This window comes from Coregonus lavaretus (genome assembly GCF_964263955.1).
Source record: "Coregonus lavaretus genome assembly, contig: HAP1_SCAFFOLD_1091, whole genome shotgun sequence".
NCBI classification, from domain to species: domain Eukaryota; kingdom Metazoa; phylum Chordata; class Actinopteri; order Salmoniformes; family Salmonidae; genus Coregonus; species Coregonus lavaretus.
In genome coordinates, this window is record NW_028163470.1 from 43,053 (window position 1) to 61,300 (window position 18,248).

General features: G+C 42.9%; 1 protein-coding gene across 3 annotated transcripts in view; it reads left to right on the forward strand.

Moving 5' to 3' along the window:
* The window catches only part of LOC311118093 (endothelin receptor type B-like), a 38,086-nt gene extending 25,530 nt beyond the window's left edge, over positions 1-12,556 (forward strand). The window contains exons 5-9 of one of the 3 annotated variants that reach the window (XM_084192969.1): positions 2,101-2,250; positions 6,887-7,020; positions 7,215-7,323; positions 7,589-7,748; positions 11,762-12,556. In XM_084192969.1, the coding sequence (XP_084049095.1) occupies positions 2,101-2,250; positions 6,887-7,020; positions 7,215-7,323; positions 7,589-7,726 (531 nt within the window). In that variant the 3' untranslated portion in view covers positions 7,727-7,748; positions 11,762-12,556. Of the gene's footprint in view, positions 1-2,100; positions 2,251-6,886; positions 7,021-7,214; positions 7,324-7,588; positions 7,749-9,704; positions 9,869-11,761 lie in introns of those variants that run through there. The other 2 variants (XM_084192968.1, XM_084192970.1) reach the window with 2 other exon arrangements.
* Positions 12,557-18,248: the final 5,692 nt, after the last annotated feature.

The following is an 18,248-nucleotide window of genomic DNA, read 5'->3' on the forward strand; positions in this document are numbered from 1 at the left end:
AAAATCTCCAATTTGGACTCCAGACCAAAGGACACATTTCCACCGGTCTAATGTCTATTGCTCGTGTTTCTTGGCCCAAGCAGGTCTCTTCTTCTTATTGGTGTCCTTTAGTAGTGGTTTCTTTGCAGCAATTCGACCATGAAGGCCAGATTCACACAGTCCCCTCTGAACAGTTGATGTTGAGATGTGTCTGTGACTTGAACTCTGTGAAGCAGTTATTTGGGCTGCAATTTCTGAGGCTGGTAACTCTCATGAACTTATCCTCTGCAGCAGAGGTAACTCTGGGTCTTCCATTCCTGTGGCGGTCCTCATGAGAGCCAGTTTCATCATAGCGCTTGATGGTTTTTGTGACTGCACTTGAAGAAACTTTAAAAGTTCTTGACATTTTCCGTTTTGATTGACCTTCAGGTCTTAAAGTAGTGATGGACTGTTGTTTCTCTTTGCTTATTTGAGCTGTTCTTGCCATAACATGGACTTGGGCTATCTTCTGCAAAAAAATCTAAAAACCTGATTTCGCTTTGTCATTATAGGGTATTGTGTGTAGATTGATGAGGAAAAAAAATATTTAATCAATTTTAGAATAAGGCTGTAACGTAACAAAATGTGGAAAAAGTCAAGGGGTGTGAATACTTTCCAAATGCACTGTACCACCCTCTGTTCTACCATGACATTACCCCAATATATTACCCTGTTCTACCATGACATTACCCCAATATATTACCCTGTTCTACCATGACATTACCCCAATATATTACCCTGTTCTACTATGACATTACCCCAATATATTACCCTGTTCTACCATGACATTACCCCAATATATTACCCTGTTCTACCATGACATTACCCCAATATATTACCCTGTTCTACCATGACATTACCCCAATATATTACCCTGTTCTACCATGACATTACCCCAATATATTACCCTGTTCTACCATGACATTACCCCAATATATTACCCTGTTCTACCATGACATTACCCCAATATATTACCCTGTTCTACCATGACATTACCCCAATATATTACCCTGTTCTACCATGACATTACCCCAATATATTACCCTGTTCTACCATGACATTACCCCAATATATTACCCTGTTCTACCATGACATTACCCCAATATATTACCCTGTTCTACTATGACATTACCCCAATATATTACCCTGTTCTACCATGACATTACCCCAATATATTACCCTGTTCTACCATGACATTACCCCAATATATTACCCTGTTCTACCATGACATTACCCCAATATATTACCCTGTTCTACCATGACATTACCCCAATATATTACCCTGTTCTACCATGACATTACCCCAATATATTACCCTGTTCTACCATGACATTACCCCAATATATTACCCTGTTCTACTATGACATTACCCCAATATATTACCCTGTTCTACCATGACATTACCCCAATATATTACCCTGTTCTACCATGACATTACCCCAATATATTACCCTGTTCTACCATGACATTACCCCAATATATTACCCTGTTCTACCATGACATTACCCCAATATATTACCCTGTTCTACCATGACATTACCCCAATATATTACCCTGTTCTACCATGACATTACCCCAATATATTACCCTGTTCTACCATGACATTACCCCAATATATTACCCTGTTCTACCATGACATTACCCCAATATATTACCCTGTTCTACCATGACATTACCCCAATATATTACCCTGTTCTACCATGACATTACCCCAATATATTACCCTGTTCTACCATGACATTACCCCAATATATTACCCTGTTCTACCATGACATTACCCCAATATATTACCCTGTTCTACCATGACATTACCCCAATATATTACCCTGTTCTACCATGACATTACCCCAATATATTACCCTATTCTACCATGACATTACCCCAATATATTACCCTGTTCTACCATGACATTACCCCAATATATTACCCTGTTCTACCATGACATTACCCCAATATATTACCCTGTTCTACCATGACATTACCCCAATATATTACCCTGTTCTACCATGACATTAACCGAATATATGATTGCTGAAAGCTGCAGACTTGTGACTGTGTTGTAACCATGACGTGTGTTCTCAGTTCTACCAGGATGTGAAGGACTGGTGGTTGCTAGGGTTTTATTTCTTTCTTCCTCTGGCCTGCACCGGGGTCTTCTACACCCTGATGTCCTGGGAGATGTTGAGCAGGAAGAAAGGCATGAGGATCGCTCTCAACGATCACATGAAACAGGTCGGTCTGTCTGGCTGTCTGTCCTTCTGTCTGGCTGTATAACCTGTCTGCCTGTCTGTCTAACCTGTCTGTCTAACCTGTCTGTCTGACCTGTCTGTCTGTCTGTCTGTCTGTCTGTCTGTCTGGCTGGCTGTTTGGCTGTATAACCTGTCTGTTTGGCTGTCTGTCTGTCTAACCTGTCTGTCTAACCTGTCTGTCTAACCTGTCTGTCTGTCTGTCTGGCTGGCTGGCTGGCTGGCTGGCTGTTTGGCTGTATAACCTGTCTGTTTGGCTGTCTGTCTGTCTAACGTGTCTGTCCTTCTGTCTGTATTCCAACAAGCATCAGATTCCTTAACACAGATGGACTATTAAACATAACCCCACCCCTACGGTATTCATCTATATGTCAGTTTGAAGGATAAATATACAAAAGTATGTGGACACACCTTCAAATTAGTGGATTTGGCTTTTTCAGCCACACTGGTTGCTGACAGGTGTATAAAATTGAGCAGACAGTCATGCAATCTCCGTAGAGAAACATTGGCAATAGAACGGCCTTACTGAAGAGCTCAGTGACTGTCAACGTTTTGCAACAAGTCAGTTCGTCAAATTTCTGCCCTGCTAGAGCTGCCCCGGTCAACTGTAAGTGCTGTTATTGTGAAGTGGAAACGTCTAGGAGCAACAACGGCTCAGCAGGGAAGACTAGTCACTTTAATAATGTTTACATACTGCTTTACTGTATCTTAGTCTATGCCACTCCTACATTGCTCGTCCTAATATTTATATATTTCTTAATTCCATTATTTTACTTTTAGATTTGTGTGTATTGTTGTGAGTTGTTAGATACTACTGCACTGTTGGAGCTAGGAACACAATCATTTTGCGATACCCACAATAACATCTGCTAAATATGTGTATGTGACCAATACAATTTGATTTGATTTGAAGTGGGGCGGCAGGTAGCTTAGTGGTTAAGAGCGTTGTGCCAGTAACCGAAAGGTCGCTGGTTCTAATCCCCGAGCCAACTAGGTGAAAAATCTGTCGATGTGCCCTTGAGCAAGGCACTTAACCCTAATTGCTCCTGTAAGTCGCTCTGGATAAGATGACAAAATGACAAAACAAAACAAAAGTGGTAGGCCACACAAGCACACAGAATGGGACCGCTGAGTGCTGAAGCGTGTAAAAATGGTCTGTCCTCGGTTACAACACTCCCTACCGAGTTCCAAACTGCCTCTGGAAGCAACGTCAGCACAAGAACTGTTCGTCTGGAGATTCATGAAATGGGTTTCCATGGCCGAGCAGCCGCACACAAGCCTAAGATCACCATGTGCAATGCCAAGCAATCTGGCAGTCCGAAGGACGAATCTGGGTTTGACGGATGCCAGGAGAACGCTACCTGCCCCAATACATAGTGCCAACTGTAAAGTTTGGTGGAGGAAGAATAATGGTCTGGGGCTGTTGAAACGCAGACTGCGAGCCAGGCCTAATCGCCCAACATCAGTGCCCGACCTCACTAATGCTTTTGTGGCTGAATTGAAGCAAGTCCTCGCAGCAATGTTCCAACATCTAGTGGAAAGCTGTCCCAGAAGAGTGGAGGCTGTTATAGCAGCAAAGGGGGACGAACTCCATATTAATGCCCATGATGTTGGAATGAGATGTTCGACGAGCAGGTGTCCACATACTTTTGGTCATGTAGTGTATGTGTTGTCCATAAGTCAAGTGTTGTATATCCTCTGATATGTGTTGTATGTCCGTGATATGTGTTGTCTATAAGTGTTGTATGTCCTCTGATATGTGGTCTATAAGTGTTGAATGTCCTGTGATATGTGTTGTCTATAAGTGTTGTATGTCCTGTGATATGTGTTGTCTATAAGTGTTGTATGTCCTCTGATAGGTGTTGTATGTCCTGTGATATGTGTTGTCTATAAGTGTTGTATGTCCTCTGATATGTGGTCTATAAGTGTTGTATGTCCTGTGATATGTGTTGTCTATAAGTGTTGTATGTCCGTGATATGTGTTGTCTATAAGTGTTGTATGTCCGTGATATGTGTTGTCTATAAGTGTTGTATGTCCGTGATATGTGTTGTATGTCCTCTGATATGTGTTGTATGTCCTCTGATATATGTTGTCTATAAGTGTTGTATGTCCTCTGATATGTGTTGTCTATAAGTGTTGTATGTCCTCTGATATGTGTTGTATGTCCTGTGATATGTGTTGTCTATAAGTGTTGTATGTCCTCTGATATGTGGTCTATAAGTGTTGTATGTCCTGTGATATGTGTTGTCTATAAGTGTTGTATGTCCTCTGATATGTGTTGTCTATAAGTGTTGTATGTCCGTGATATGTGTTGTCTATAAGTGTTGTATGTCTGTGATATGTGTTGTATGTCCTCTGATATGTGTTGTATGTCCTCTGATATGTGTTGTCTATAAGTGTTGTATGTCCTCTGATATGTGTTGTCTATAAGTGTTGTATGTCCGTGATATGTGTTGTCTATAAGTGTTGTATGTCCGTGATATGTGTTGTATGTCCTCTGATATGTGTTGTCTATAAGTGTTGTATGTCCTCTGATAAGTGTTGTATGTCCTCTGATAAGTGTTGTATGTCCGTGATATGTGTTGTATGTCCTCTGATATGTGTTGTATGTCCTCTGATATGTGTTGTCTATAAGTGTTGTATGTCCTCTGATATGTGTTGTCTATAAGTGTTGTATGTCCGTGATATGTGTTGTCTATAAGTGTTGTATGTCCGTGATATGTGTTGTATGTCCTCTGATATGTGTTGTATGTCCTCTGATATGTGTTGTCTATAAGTGTTGTATGTCCTCTGATATGTGTTGTCTATAAGTGTTGTATGTCCTCTGATATGTGTTGTCTATAAGTGTTGTATGTCCTCTGATATGTGTTGTCTATAAGTGTTGTATGTCCGTGATATGTGTTGTATGTCCTCTGATATGTGTTGTCTATAAGTGTTGTATGTCCTCTGATAAGTGTTGTATGTCCTCTGATAAGTGTTGTATGTCCGTGATATGTGTTGTATGTCCTCTGATATGTGTTGTATGTCCTCTGATATGTGTTGTCTATAAGTGTTGTATGTCCTCTGATATGTGTTGTCTATAAGTGTTGTATGTCCTCTGATATGTGTTGTCTATAAGTGTTGTATGTCCGTGATATGTGTTGTATGTCCTCTGATATGTGTTGTCTATAAGTGTTGTATGTCCTCTGATAAGTGTTGTATGTCCTCTGATAAGTGTTGTATGTCCGTGATATGTGTTGTATGTCCTCTGATATATGTTGTCTATAAGTGTTGTATGTCCTCTGATATGTGTTGTCTATAAGTGTTGTATGTCCTCTGATATGTGTTGTATGTCCTCTGATATGTGTTGTCTATAAGTAGCAATGTTTCCACCGGTGGAATTAGGGTGACCACATCTAAAAGGGAACGGTTTTGCAGGACATTTGTGGAACAGTGGACAGAATAATTTTCTGGGGGCAGGTTAATGGATCACGTTCAAATGGCGACATAGTTCTGCTGTAGGAAAGTTTACTGCAATTCTTAGTTGCTACATTCATTTTTGGACTTTATTGATATGAACCCATTGATTCTTGAAGAATATAACTTATAAATGCCTTATTGAGCTTAGTTCAACTGTCGTACCTCATCAGAACCCAAAATAAAAGCTTGTTTTACTCCAATGTTTGTAAACAAAGTCAATGTAAACAACCCCTGCATGACCTCAACACATGGTTCAACCTGGTTATAGTGTCGATGTCATGGAGGGTCAGTCCTTGCATCCATAGCTCTGTCTAAGCATTTCTCCAGTCCCCACCCTCAGCTGTTTCCTGAAACTGTGGTGGGGAAAACACTTTGTTAATGTTTCAATTAAGGATTGCCGCTCTAAACACCTTTAATATAGCAATAGTGTTATTATATGCAATTAAATGTGCCATAATATCAAGCAACACTTCTGAAGTCGAGAACAAAATTATTAGCAAACAAAAAGAATAATATTGAAAGCAAAACAAAATAAATAATTTTGAAATGCGACAACAAATTAAATGTAAATGGAAGCAAAAAAAAAAGTTATGTGATTTCATAAAATGATAAAATGATTCAATAAAACGCCAGTTTTCCCTTTCTTTAGTTCTGTTACTCTGGCCTTTGCTTTGGCTGCCTTTTCTCCTGTTGTAAGTCTTGGCACATTCATTCCTGCAACATAGCACCCTGCATCCCACTGCTAAAGCAGGGTCGGTCCTGTTTGGTCCCTGGATGGGAGACCAGATATAGCTGGAAGTGGTGAAAAATAAACATGTGGGGGAAAAAATCACATGGGGACTAATGTAAAAGAACAAAAAATATAAATTATTCACATGAAATTTCACTGGATTTTATCATGTTTTTATTTTGTAATGGCGGGGCCTCTGAGATTGGATCCTATGTAACAGCATGTGGTGTGTGTGTGTGTGTGTGTGTGTGTGTGTGTGTGTGTGTGTGTAGTATATAACAGCATATAGTAGCTTGTTTCAAATCAGAGAGAGCCTTCTTCACATGAAAAAAGCTCTCAGCAATCTCTGCTGTCATCAACTATATGAACTATGATATCCTATGTGATATACATGATATGTAAAAGCCTATCCCTATATATCTGTCTGTGTAGCGTCGGGAGGTGGCTAAGACAGTGTTCTGCCTGGTGGTGATCTTTGCTCTGTGCTGGCTTCCGCTCCACCTCAGCCGCATCCTGAAGAAAACCATCTATGATCAGAACGACCCCAACCGCTGTGAACTACTCAGGTACACACATGGAATTCACACAAACGGAAAGCGCACACACACACACACACACACACACACACACACACACACACACACACACACACACACACACACACACACACCATGCCTGCCCGGTGGTCCATTGTTCTGTGGTTCCTGACTTCCTGTTGATGTGATGCTGACCCCTGACCCCTGACCTCTAACCCCTGCAGTTTCCTGCTGGTGATGGATTACATCGGTATCAACATGGCATCTCTCAACTCCTGCATCAACCCTGTCGCTCTCTACTTCGTCAGCCAGAAGTTCAAAAACTGTTTCAAGGTGAGAGTGCGTGAGAGAGACAGGGAGAGAGAGAGAAGGGGTGAGAGAGAGAGAGAGAGAAACAGAGAGAGAGAGTGAGAGCGTGAGAGAGAGCAAGAGATAGAGAGCGAGAGAGGGTGAGAGACACAGCTATTTTATCATACAGCTGTCTGCTCTAAGCAGAAACGGAAAACGAAAACCTCTACCTATATTTCATGAAATAGATAATACCTCAGCCTTAGTTTCTATCTAACTCGTCTGTGTCTGTGTCTGTGTCTGTCTGTAGTCGTGTCTGTGCTGCTGGTGTACGAGGAGCAGCAATGTGATTCCAGAGAGAGGCGGTGTCCGCTGGAAGGGAAGCTGTCATGGCAACGAACTCGACAGAACCAGCTCTCGTTCCAGTCAGAAATACACCTCCACCTAAACAAACACTCATGCACACACAGGTACATTCATGCATGAACACACACTAACCTTTCCCTCCTGTCCAGTCCAGTCCAGTCCAGTCCAGCTGAACCCAACCTAACCCCAGCATGTTTAACTTTACCCATCCCCAGCCCCATTCCCTTTAAACCCAACCTAACCCCAGCCCTTACCATGGGACTAAGCAAGTCTCAGGCCGGGATTCAATCCGATCAGCAGTAGATCCGTGTTATAGCACACTTGACATTTAAAGGTCATTTCCGATTGAGCCGACATATGCAGCGTTTACTGCATATTGCGTCTCCGACAAAGCGCGATCAGATTGAATACCGGCCTCAGTCTTTACCATGGACCGGTATGGACTGGTATGGACCAGTATGGACCGGTTAGGACCGGTATGGACTGGTATGGACCAGTATGGACCAGTATGGACCGGTTAGGACCGGTATGGACCAGTATGGACCGGTTAGGACCGGTATGGACTGGTATGGACCAGTATGGACCGGTTAGGACCGGTATGGACTGGTATGGACCAGTATGGACCGGTTAGGACCGGTATGGACTGATATGGACCGGTTAGGACCGGTATGGACTGATATGGACCGGTATGGACCGGTATGGACCGGTTAGGACCAGTGTGGACCGGTTAGGACTGGTATGGACCGGTATGGACTGATATGGACCATAACACAGACAGAGCTGACAGTGTTATATTGAAGGAGTAAATTCCTGACTGTGTATATAATTAATAAATCCAGTCCAGTCTTATTGTTGATGAAGAATGCTGTGATAACTCCTAATGAAGCCTTAACTAGCCATGGGGGACAGGGTTTAGGTGTTAGGGTCAGGGTTTAGATGTTAGGGTCAGGGTTTAGGTATTAGGGTCAGGGTTTAGATGTTAGGGTCAGGGTTTAGATGTTAGGGTCAGGGTTTAGATGTTAGGGTCAGGGTTTAGGTGTTAGGGTCAGGGTTTAGATGTTAGGGTCAGGGTTTAGGTGTTAGGGTCAGGGTTTAGGTGTTAGGGTCAGGGTTTAGGTGTTAGGGTCAGGGTTTAGGTGTTAGGGTCAGGGTTTAGGTGTTAGGGTCAGGGTTTAGATGTTAGGGTCAGGGTTTAGGTGTTAGGGTCAGGGTTTAGATGTTAGGGTCAGGGTTTAGATGTTAGGGTCAGGGTTTAGATGTTAGGGTCAGGGTTTAGATGTTAGGGTCAGGGTTTAGGTTTAGGTGTTAGGGTCAGGGTTTAGATGTTAGGGTCAGGGTTTAGGTGTTAGGGTCAGGGTTTAGATGTTAGGGTCAGGGTTTAGATGTTAGGGTCAGGGTTTAGGTGTTAGGGTCAGGGTTTAGATGTTAGGGTCAGGGTTTAGATGTTAGGGTCAGGGTTTAGGTGTTAGGGTCAGGGTTTAGGTGTTAGGGTCAGGGTTTAGGTGTTAGGGTCAGGGTTTAGATGTTAGGGTCAGGGTTTAGATGTTAGGGTCAGGGTTTAGATGTTAGGGTCAGGGTTTAGGTGTTAGGGTCAGGGTTTAGATGTTAGGGTCAGGGTTTAGATGTTAGGGTCAGGGTTTAGATGTTAGGGTCAGGGTTTAGAGTCACTCAGGTCCTGACCACGAGCACAACACAACCACAGAAACATATACAATCACTAAACACACACACACACATACACTGAGTTTACAAAACATTAAGAACATCTGCTCTTTCCATGAGAGACTGACCAGGTGAATCCAGGTGAAAGCTATGATCCCTTATTGATTTCACCTGTTAAATCCACTTCAATCAGTGTAGATGAAGGGGAGGAGACAGGTTAAGGAAGGATTTTTAAGCCTTGAGGCAATTGAGACATGGATTGTGTATGTGTGTCATTCAAAGGGTGAATGGGCAAGACAAAATATTTAAGTGCCTTTGAACGGGGTATGGTAGTAGGTGCCAGGCGCACCGGTTTGTGTCAAGAACTGCAACGCTGCTGGGTTTTTCATGTTCAACAGTTTCCTGTGTGTATCAAGAATGGTCCACCACCCAAAGGACACCCAGCCAACTTGACACAACTGTGGGAAGCATTGGAGTCAACATGGGCCAGCATCGCTGTGGAATGCTTCCGACACCTTGTAGAGTCCGTACCCCGATGAATTGAGGCTGTTCTGAGGGCAAAAGGGGGGGTGGGGGGTGGGGGGTGGGGTGCAACGCAATATTAGGAAGGTATTCCTAATGTTTTATCCACTCAGTATACAGTGAGGGAAAAAGTATTTGATCCCCTGCTGATTTTGTAAGTTTGCCCACTGACAAAGAAATGATCAGTCTATAATTTTAATGGTAGGTTTATTTGAACAGTGAGAGACAGAATAACAACAAAAAAATCCAGAAGAACGCATGTCAAAAATGTTATAAATTGATTTTCATTTTAATGAGGGAAATAAGTATTTGACCCCCTCTCAATCAGAAAGATTTCTGGCTCCCAGGTGTCTTTTATACAGGTAACGAGCTGAGATTAGGAGCACACTCTTAAAGGGAGTGCTCCTAATCTCAGTTTGTTACCTTTATAGAAGACACCTGTCCACAGAAGCAATCAATCAATCAGATTCCAAACTCTCCACCATGGCCAAGACCAAAGAGCTCTCCAAGGATGTCAGGGACAAGATTGTAGACCTACACAAGGCTGGAATGGGCTACAAGACCATCGCCAAGCAGCTTGGTGAGAAGGTGACAACAGTTGGTGTGATTATTCGCAAATGGAAGAAACACAAAATAACTGTCAATATCCCTCGGCCTGGGGCTCCATGCAAGATCTCACCTCATGGAGTTGCAATGATCATGAGAACGGTGAGGAATCAGCCCAGAACTACACGGGAGGATCTTGTCAATGATCTCAAGGCAGCTGGGACCATAGTCACCAAGAAAACAATTGGTAACACACTACGCCGTGAAGGACTGAAATCCTGCTGCGCCCGCAAGGTCCCCCTGCTCAAGAAAGCACATATACAGGCCGGTCTGAAGTTTGCCAATGAACATCTGAATGATTCAGAGGAGAACTGGGTGAAAGTGTTGTGGTCAGATGAGACCAAAATGGAGCTCTTTGGCTTCAACTCAACTCGCCGTGTTTGGAGGAGGAGGAATGCTGCCTATGACCCCAAGAACACCATCCCCACCGTCAAACATGGAGGTGGAAACATTATGCTTTGGGGGGTTTTTTCTGCTAAGGGGACAGGACAACTTCACCGCATCAAAGGGACGATGGACAGGGCCATGTACCGTCAAATCTTGGGTGAGAACCTCCTTCCCTCAGCCAGGGCATTGAAAATGGGTCGTGGATGGGTATTCCAGCATGACAATGACCCAAAACACACGGCCAAGGCAACAAAGGAGTGGCTCAGGAAGAAGCACATTAAGGTCCTGGAGTGGCCTAACCAGTCTCCAGACCTTAATCCCACAGAAAATCTGTGGAGGGAGCTGAAGGTTTGAGTTGCCAAACGTCAGCCTCGAAACCTTAATGACTTGGAGAAGATCTGCAAAGAGGAGTGGGACAAAATCCCTCCTGAGATGTGTGCAAACCTGGTGGCCAACTACAAGAAACGTCTGACCTCTGTGATTGCCAACAAGGGTTTTGCCACCAAGTACTAAGTCATGTTTTGCAGAGGGGTCAAATACTTATTTCCCTCATTAAAATGCAAATCAATGTATAACATTTTTGACATGCGTGTTTCTGGATTTTTTTGTTGTTATTCTGTCTCTCGCTGTTCAAATAAACCTACCATTAAAATTATAGACTGATCATTTCTTTGTCAGTGGGTAAACGTACAAAAATCAGCAGGGGATCAAATACTTTTTTCCCCCTCACTGTATATCCAATCAATAATCACATGCACACATACAAACTGTGCTAATAAATCAAGGAGAATGATGGGAGCAAATGTCACTACTGACATCTGAATGAGATGTGGAGTTACACATGACCAGGGCCAGACAACAGCTACTGTTTCTCCCAGACAAGGTTGATCTCCAGTACTGGCATCATGTTATCAGAGAGAGGCCAACTTAACGTCTGCAGGGATACATCATCTTGTGATCCACAGCACAGAGCAGAGCCAGGAGAGGACAGTTTGATGTTGTTGGAGATGAAATGCCATGGCGCATCACAGTCATGCGGTCGGATCGACTTCACAAACACAGCTAACAACCGGCAGCTGGTTCCTTGTAATACTGTTATGATGCTGTTAAGACCTGTTAAGACCTGTTCAGACCTGTTATGATGCTGTTAAGACCTGTTAAGACCTGTTCAGACCTGTTATGATGCTGTTAAGACCTGTTCATGTTGTCATTTCATCTTCTTACCACTACTAGTACTCTGTAGAAACCAGTATGTAGAATACCTAAGGTGGCAAAGTTCTGGGAACTTTCTCAAAATTCCCAGGTTTTTTCCGAACTCTTTTTTGGTGGATTCTGGATTTCCTGTGTAGGCCTATTCTCTCCTGATTCTATGAATCTTCCAACCGGAATTTCTGGAAAACCTGGGAATTTTGGGAAAGTTAGCAACCCTAATATAGCCTTCCCACCATTATGTATACAGCTTTCAACTTTGTCTATATATTGTCTCAGTGCCTTCAGATGTATTTTTATAAGAAAATATCTTCTTGCAAGACATTTATTCAAACTGTCCAAATTATTACCCTTTATCTTTACAAATACTGTAATATATATTGTGACTATCTTCAAATATATCCACTTTATCGATGTGTTTTCCTATTATGTAAAATATAACTATTGCTGGAGTTTTTCATATTAACAAAGCTTTTATATTGTACCTAGTTTACCGATATGCAGCAATAAATACTATTTTATCACAGTGTGGTTTCAAACTCTCTGGATCCCAATATGATTATAGTTAACCCTCAGAATAATCAAACTCTCTGGATCCCAATATGATTATAGTTAACCCTCAGAATAATCAAACTCTCTGGATCCCAATATGATTATAGTTAACCCAAGTCAGAATAATATAACTCTGGATCCAATAAGATTATAGTTAACCCAAATCAGAATAATATAACTCTCTGGATCCAATAAGATTATAGTTAACCCAAGTCAGAATAATATAACTCTCTGAATCCAATAAGATTATAATTAACCCAAGTCGTTTTTACATGACTGGTCAGGGGTGGAGCCATGGGTGGAGCCATGGGTGGAGCCAGGGGTGGAGCCATGGGTGGAGCCATGGGTGGAGCCATGGGTGGGCCTTGGAGGGCATAGGCCCACCCACTTGGCAGCCAGGCCCAGCCAATCAGAATGAATTTCTCCCCACAAAAGGGCATTATTACAGACTGAAATACTCCTCAGCACCCCCTCCACCCCACCTCAGACGATCCCGCAGGTGAAGAAGCCGGATGTGGAGGTCCTGGACTGGCGTGGTTACACGTGGTCTGCGGTTGTGAGGCCGGTTGGACGTACTGCCAAATTCTGTAAATCGACATTGGAGGCGGCTCATGGTAGAGAAATTAGCATGACATTCTCTAGCAACAGCTCTGGTGGACATTCCTGCAGTCAGCATGTCAATTGAACGCTCCCTCAAAACTTGAGACATGTGTCATTGTGTTGTGTTGTGACAAAACAGCACATTGTAGAGTGGCCTTTTATTTTCCCCAGCACAAGGTGCACCTGTGTAATGATCACGCCATTTAATCAGCTTCTTGATATGCCACACCTGTCAGGTGGAGATTATCTTGGCAAAGGAGAAATGCCATCTAACAGGGTTGTAAACACATTTCTGACAAAAATGTTAGGAAAAAAGCTTTTTGTGAGTATGAAACATTTCGGGAATCTTTTATTTCAGCTCATGAAACATGGGACCAACACTTTACATGTTGCGTTTATATTTTTGTTCAGTGTAGAATCCCTTGAACATTCTGTAATCTTTGGCTTCATCACAGGACTACAGTTCTATAAAACTGTACTTCCTGACGGGCCGACTACCCGTTAATAAATAATAACTGATAACTAATCCCAGGTAGTTCAACAACACCTCCACTACGCTGATCCACAATACAGGGGTGTGTCCTCAGCCCCCTCCTGTACTCCCGGTTTACCCATGACAACGTGGCCAAGCACGTCTCCAACTCTATCAAGTTTGCAGACAATACAACAGTAGCTATCACCCGGTACCTTAGAGACTGCTGTCCTATGTACATAGAGTCATTGGGTTAGGGTTAGGGTTAGGGTTAGGGTTAGTAGCTATCACCCGGTACCTTAGAGACTGCTGTCCTATGTACATAGAGTCATTGGGTTAGGGTTAGGGTTAGGGTTAGGGTTAGGGTTCACCCGGTACCTTAGAGACTGCTGTCCTATGTACATAGAGTCATTGAACACTGGTCACTTTAATAAGTGTTTACTTACTGTTTTCCCATTTTATATGTAAATACTGTATTCTAGTCAAGGCTTATTCTATATAACTACTGCTGTACACACCTTTTCTATTCATACCGTTTTATCAACTTCATATGTACACTGCTCAAAAAAATAAAGGGAACACTTAAACAACACAATGTAACTCCAAGTCAATCACACTTCTGTGAAATCAAACTGTCCACTTAGGAAGCAACACTGATTGACAATAAATGTCACATGCTGTTGTGCAAATGGAATAGACAACAGGTGGAAATTATAGGCAATTAGCAAGACACCCCCAATAAAGGACTGGTTTTGCAGGTGGTGACCACAGACCACTTCTCAGTTCCTATGCTTCCTGGCTGATGTTTTGGTCACTTTTGAATGCTGGCGGTGCTTTCACTCTAGTGGTAGCATGAGACGGAGTCTACAACCCACACAAGTGGCTCAGGTAGTGCAGCTCATCCAGGATGGCACATCAAGGTTTGCTGTGTCTGTCAGCGTAGTGTCCAGAGCATGGAGGCGCTACCAGGAGACAGGCCAGTACATCAGGAGACGTGGAGGAGGCCGTAGGAGGGCAACAACCAAGCAGCAGGACTGCTACCTCCGCCTTTGTGCAAGGAGGAGCAGGAGGAGCACTGCCAGAGCCCTGCAAAATGACCTACAGCAGGCCACAAATGTGCATGTGTCTGCTCAAACGGTCAGAAACAGACTCCATGAGGGTGGTATGAGGGCCCGACGTCCACAGGTGGGGGTTGTGCTTACAGTCTATATATAGGCTATATACAGGGAGTAGCAGTACTGAGTGGATGTGCTGGGGTACGAGGTAATAACATGGCTATATACACATCACTGTATTTTCTATTTATTTTATTTATTTCACCTTTATTTAACCAGTTGAGAACAAGTTCTCATTTACAACTGTGACCTGGCCAAGATTAAGCAAAGCAGTGCGATTAAAAACAACACAGAGTTACATATGGGATAAACAAAATATACAGTCAAAAATACAACAGGAAATATATATATACAGTGTGTGCGAATGTAGTAAGTTATGGAGGTAAGGCAATAAATAGGCTATAGTGCAAAATAATTACAATGTAGTATTAACACTGGAATGATAGATGTGCAAGAGATGATGTGCAAATAGAGATACTGGGGTGCAAATGAGCAAAATAAATAACAATATGGGGATGAGGTAGTTGGGTGGGCTAATTTCAGATGGGCTGTGTACAGGTGCAGTGATGCAGTATATCAGGACAGCGATTACTCACCTCGTATTGGACAAATCATTTTTTATTCAACGAGTCGGACGCAAAGGATATTCTACAGACACCCGACAAGGCCCAAATCCCCGTCATTCGCATGAGAAAGAGACGTAGGTCGGGGTGCCTTGTAAGGATCCGACGGCGAGCGAGTAAGCTTCCTCTTCCATCAATCCTATTAGCCAACGTACAATCATTGGAAAACAAAATGGGCGACCTACGATCAAGAATATCCTACCAACGGGACATTAAAAACTGTAATATCTTATGTTTCACCGAGTCGTGGCTGAACGACGACATGGACAACATACAGCTAGCGGGCTATACGCTACATCGGCAGGATAGAACGGCTGACTCCGGTAAGACAAGGGGTGGCGGTCTGTGTATATTTGTAAACAACAGCTGGTGCACAAAATCTAATATTAAGGAAGTCTCGAGGTTTTGCTCGCCTGAGGTAGAGTATCTCATGATAAGCTGTAGACCCACTATCTACCAAGAGAGTTTTCATCTATATTTTTCATAGCTGTCTATTTACCACCACAAACCGATGCTGGCATTAAGATTGCACTGAATGAGCTGTATAAGGCCATTAATCAACAGACTCCTGAACAGCTAATCATGGCTACTATTTGCATTGCCCCTCCCCCCATCCCACCACACCCCCTCTTTTACTCTGTTTATTATCTATGCATAGTCACTTTAACTCTACCCACATGTACACTACTGTTCAAAAGTTTGGGGTCACTTAGAAATGTCCTTGTTTTTGAAAGGAAAGCCATTTTTTCGTAGGGATTGTGCCAGGTTTCCTGCAGACGTGACTCTTGGTATTCAAGCCAAAGAGTTCAATCTTGGTTTCATCAGACCAGAGAATCTTGTTTCTCATGGTCTGAGAGTCCTTTAGGTGCCTTTTGTGCTGCAGAGATGGTTGTCCTTCTGGAAGGTTCTCACATCTCCACAGAGGAACTCTGGAGCTCTGTCAGTGACCATCGGGTTCTTGGTCACCTCCCTGACTAAGGCCCTACTCCCCCGAATGCTCAGTTTGGCCGGGCGTCCAGCTCTAGGAAGAGTCTTGGTGGTTCCAAACTTCTTCCATTTAAGAATGATGGAGGCCACTGTGTTCTTGGGGACCTTCAATGCTGCAGACATTTTTTGGTACCCTTCCCCAGAGCTGTGCCTCGACACAATCCTGTCTCGGAACTCTACGGACAATTTATTTAACCTCATTGCTTGGTTTTTGCTCTGACATGCACTGCCAACGGTGGGACCTTATATAGACAGGTGTGTGCCTTTCCAAATCATGTCCAATTAATAGAATTTAACACTGGTGGTCTCCAATCAAGTTGTAGAAACATCTCAAGGATGATGAATGGAAACAGGATGCACCGGAGCTCAATTTCGAGTCTCATAGCAAAGGGGCTGAATACTTATGGAAATAAGGCATCTGACTTTGCACGTTCTGATATTTCTTAATTCCTTTCATTTTATTTTGGGGATTTGTGTGTATTGTTTTGTATTGTTAGGTATTACTGCACTGTTGGAGCTAGAAACATAAGCATCTCGCTGCACCTGCGATAACGTCTGCAAAATATGTGTAGGCGACCAATAAACTTTGGTATCAGTTACAGTCTGGAGATCAACAGAATAAAGTTATGTGAGTTAAACTGCACCAAAAGACTCCAGGTGGACTGAGTCCAGACAGATCCTGCAGAATGTTTTCACAAAGACTTTAAGTTGTGTTGATGTCTGTTCCTCTGTAGGGAGACCAAGTCCCAAATGGCACCCTATGGACCCTGGTCAAAAGAAGTGCACTTGCAATAGTATTCATCCCCCTTGGCGTTTTTCCTATTTTGTTGCATAATAACCTGTCATTTAAATGGCTGTTATTTGGATTTCATCTAAAGGACATAAACAAAAGAGTCCAAATTGGTGAAGTGGAATGAAAAAAATAACTTATTTCAAATAATTCTAAAAAATAAATAACGGAAAAGTGGTGAGTATGTATTAACCCGCTTTGCTATGAAACCCCTAAATAAGATCTGGTGCAACCAATTACCTTCAGAAGTCACATTATTAGTTAAATAAAGCAACCGGCACCATGAAGACCAAGGAGCTCTCCAAACAGATCAGGGACAAAGTTGTGGAGAAGTACAGATCAGGGTTGGGTTATAAAAAAATATCAAAAACTTTGAACATCCCACGGAGCACCATTAAATCCATTATTAAAAAATGGAAAGAATATGGCACCACAACAAACCTGCCAAGAGAGGGCCGCCCACCAAACTCACAGACCAGGCAAGGAGGGCATTAATCAGAGAGGCAACAAAGAGACCAAAGATAACCCTGAAGGAGCTGCAAAGCTCCACAGCGGAGATTGGAGTCTCTGTCCATAGGACCACTTTAAGCCGTACACTCCACAGAGCTGGGCTTTATGGAAGAGTGGCCAGAAAAAAGCCATTGCTTAAAGAAACAAATAAGTAAACACGTTTGGTGTTCACCAAAAGGCATGTGGGAGACTCCCCAAACATATGGAAGAAGGTACTCTGGTCAGATGAGACTAAAATTGAGCTTTTTGGCCATCAAGAAAACGCTATGTCTGGCGCAAACCCAACACCTCTCATCACCCCGAGAACACCATCCCCACAGTGAAGCATGGTGGTGGCAACGTCATGCTGTGGGGATGTTTTTCCATCGGCAGGGACTGGGAAACTGGTCAGAATTGAAGGAATGATGGATGGCGCTAAATACAGGGAAATTCTTGAGGGAAACCTGTTTCAGTCTTCCAGAGATTTGAGACTGGGACGGAGGTTCACCTTCCAGCAGGACAATGACCCTAAGCATACTGCTAAAGCAACACTCGATTGGTTTAAGGGGAAACATTTAAATATCTTGGAA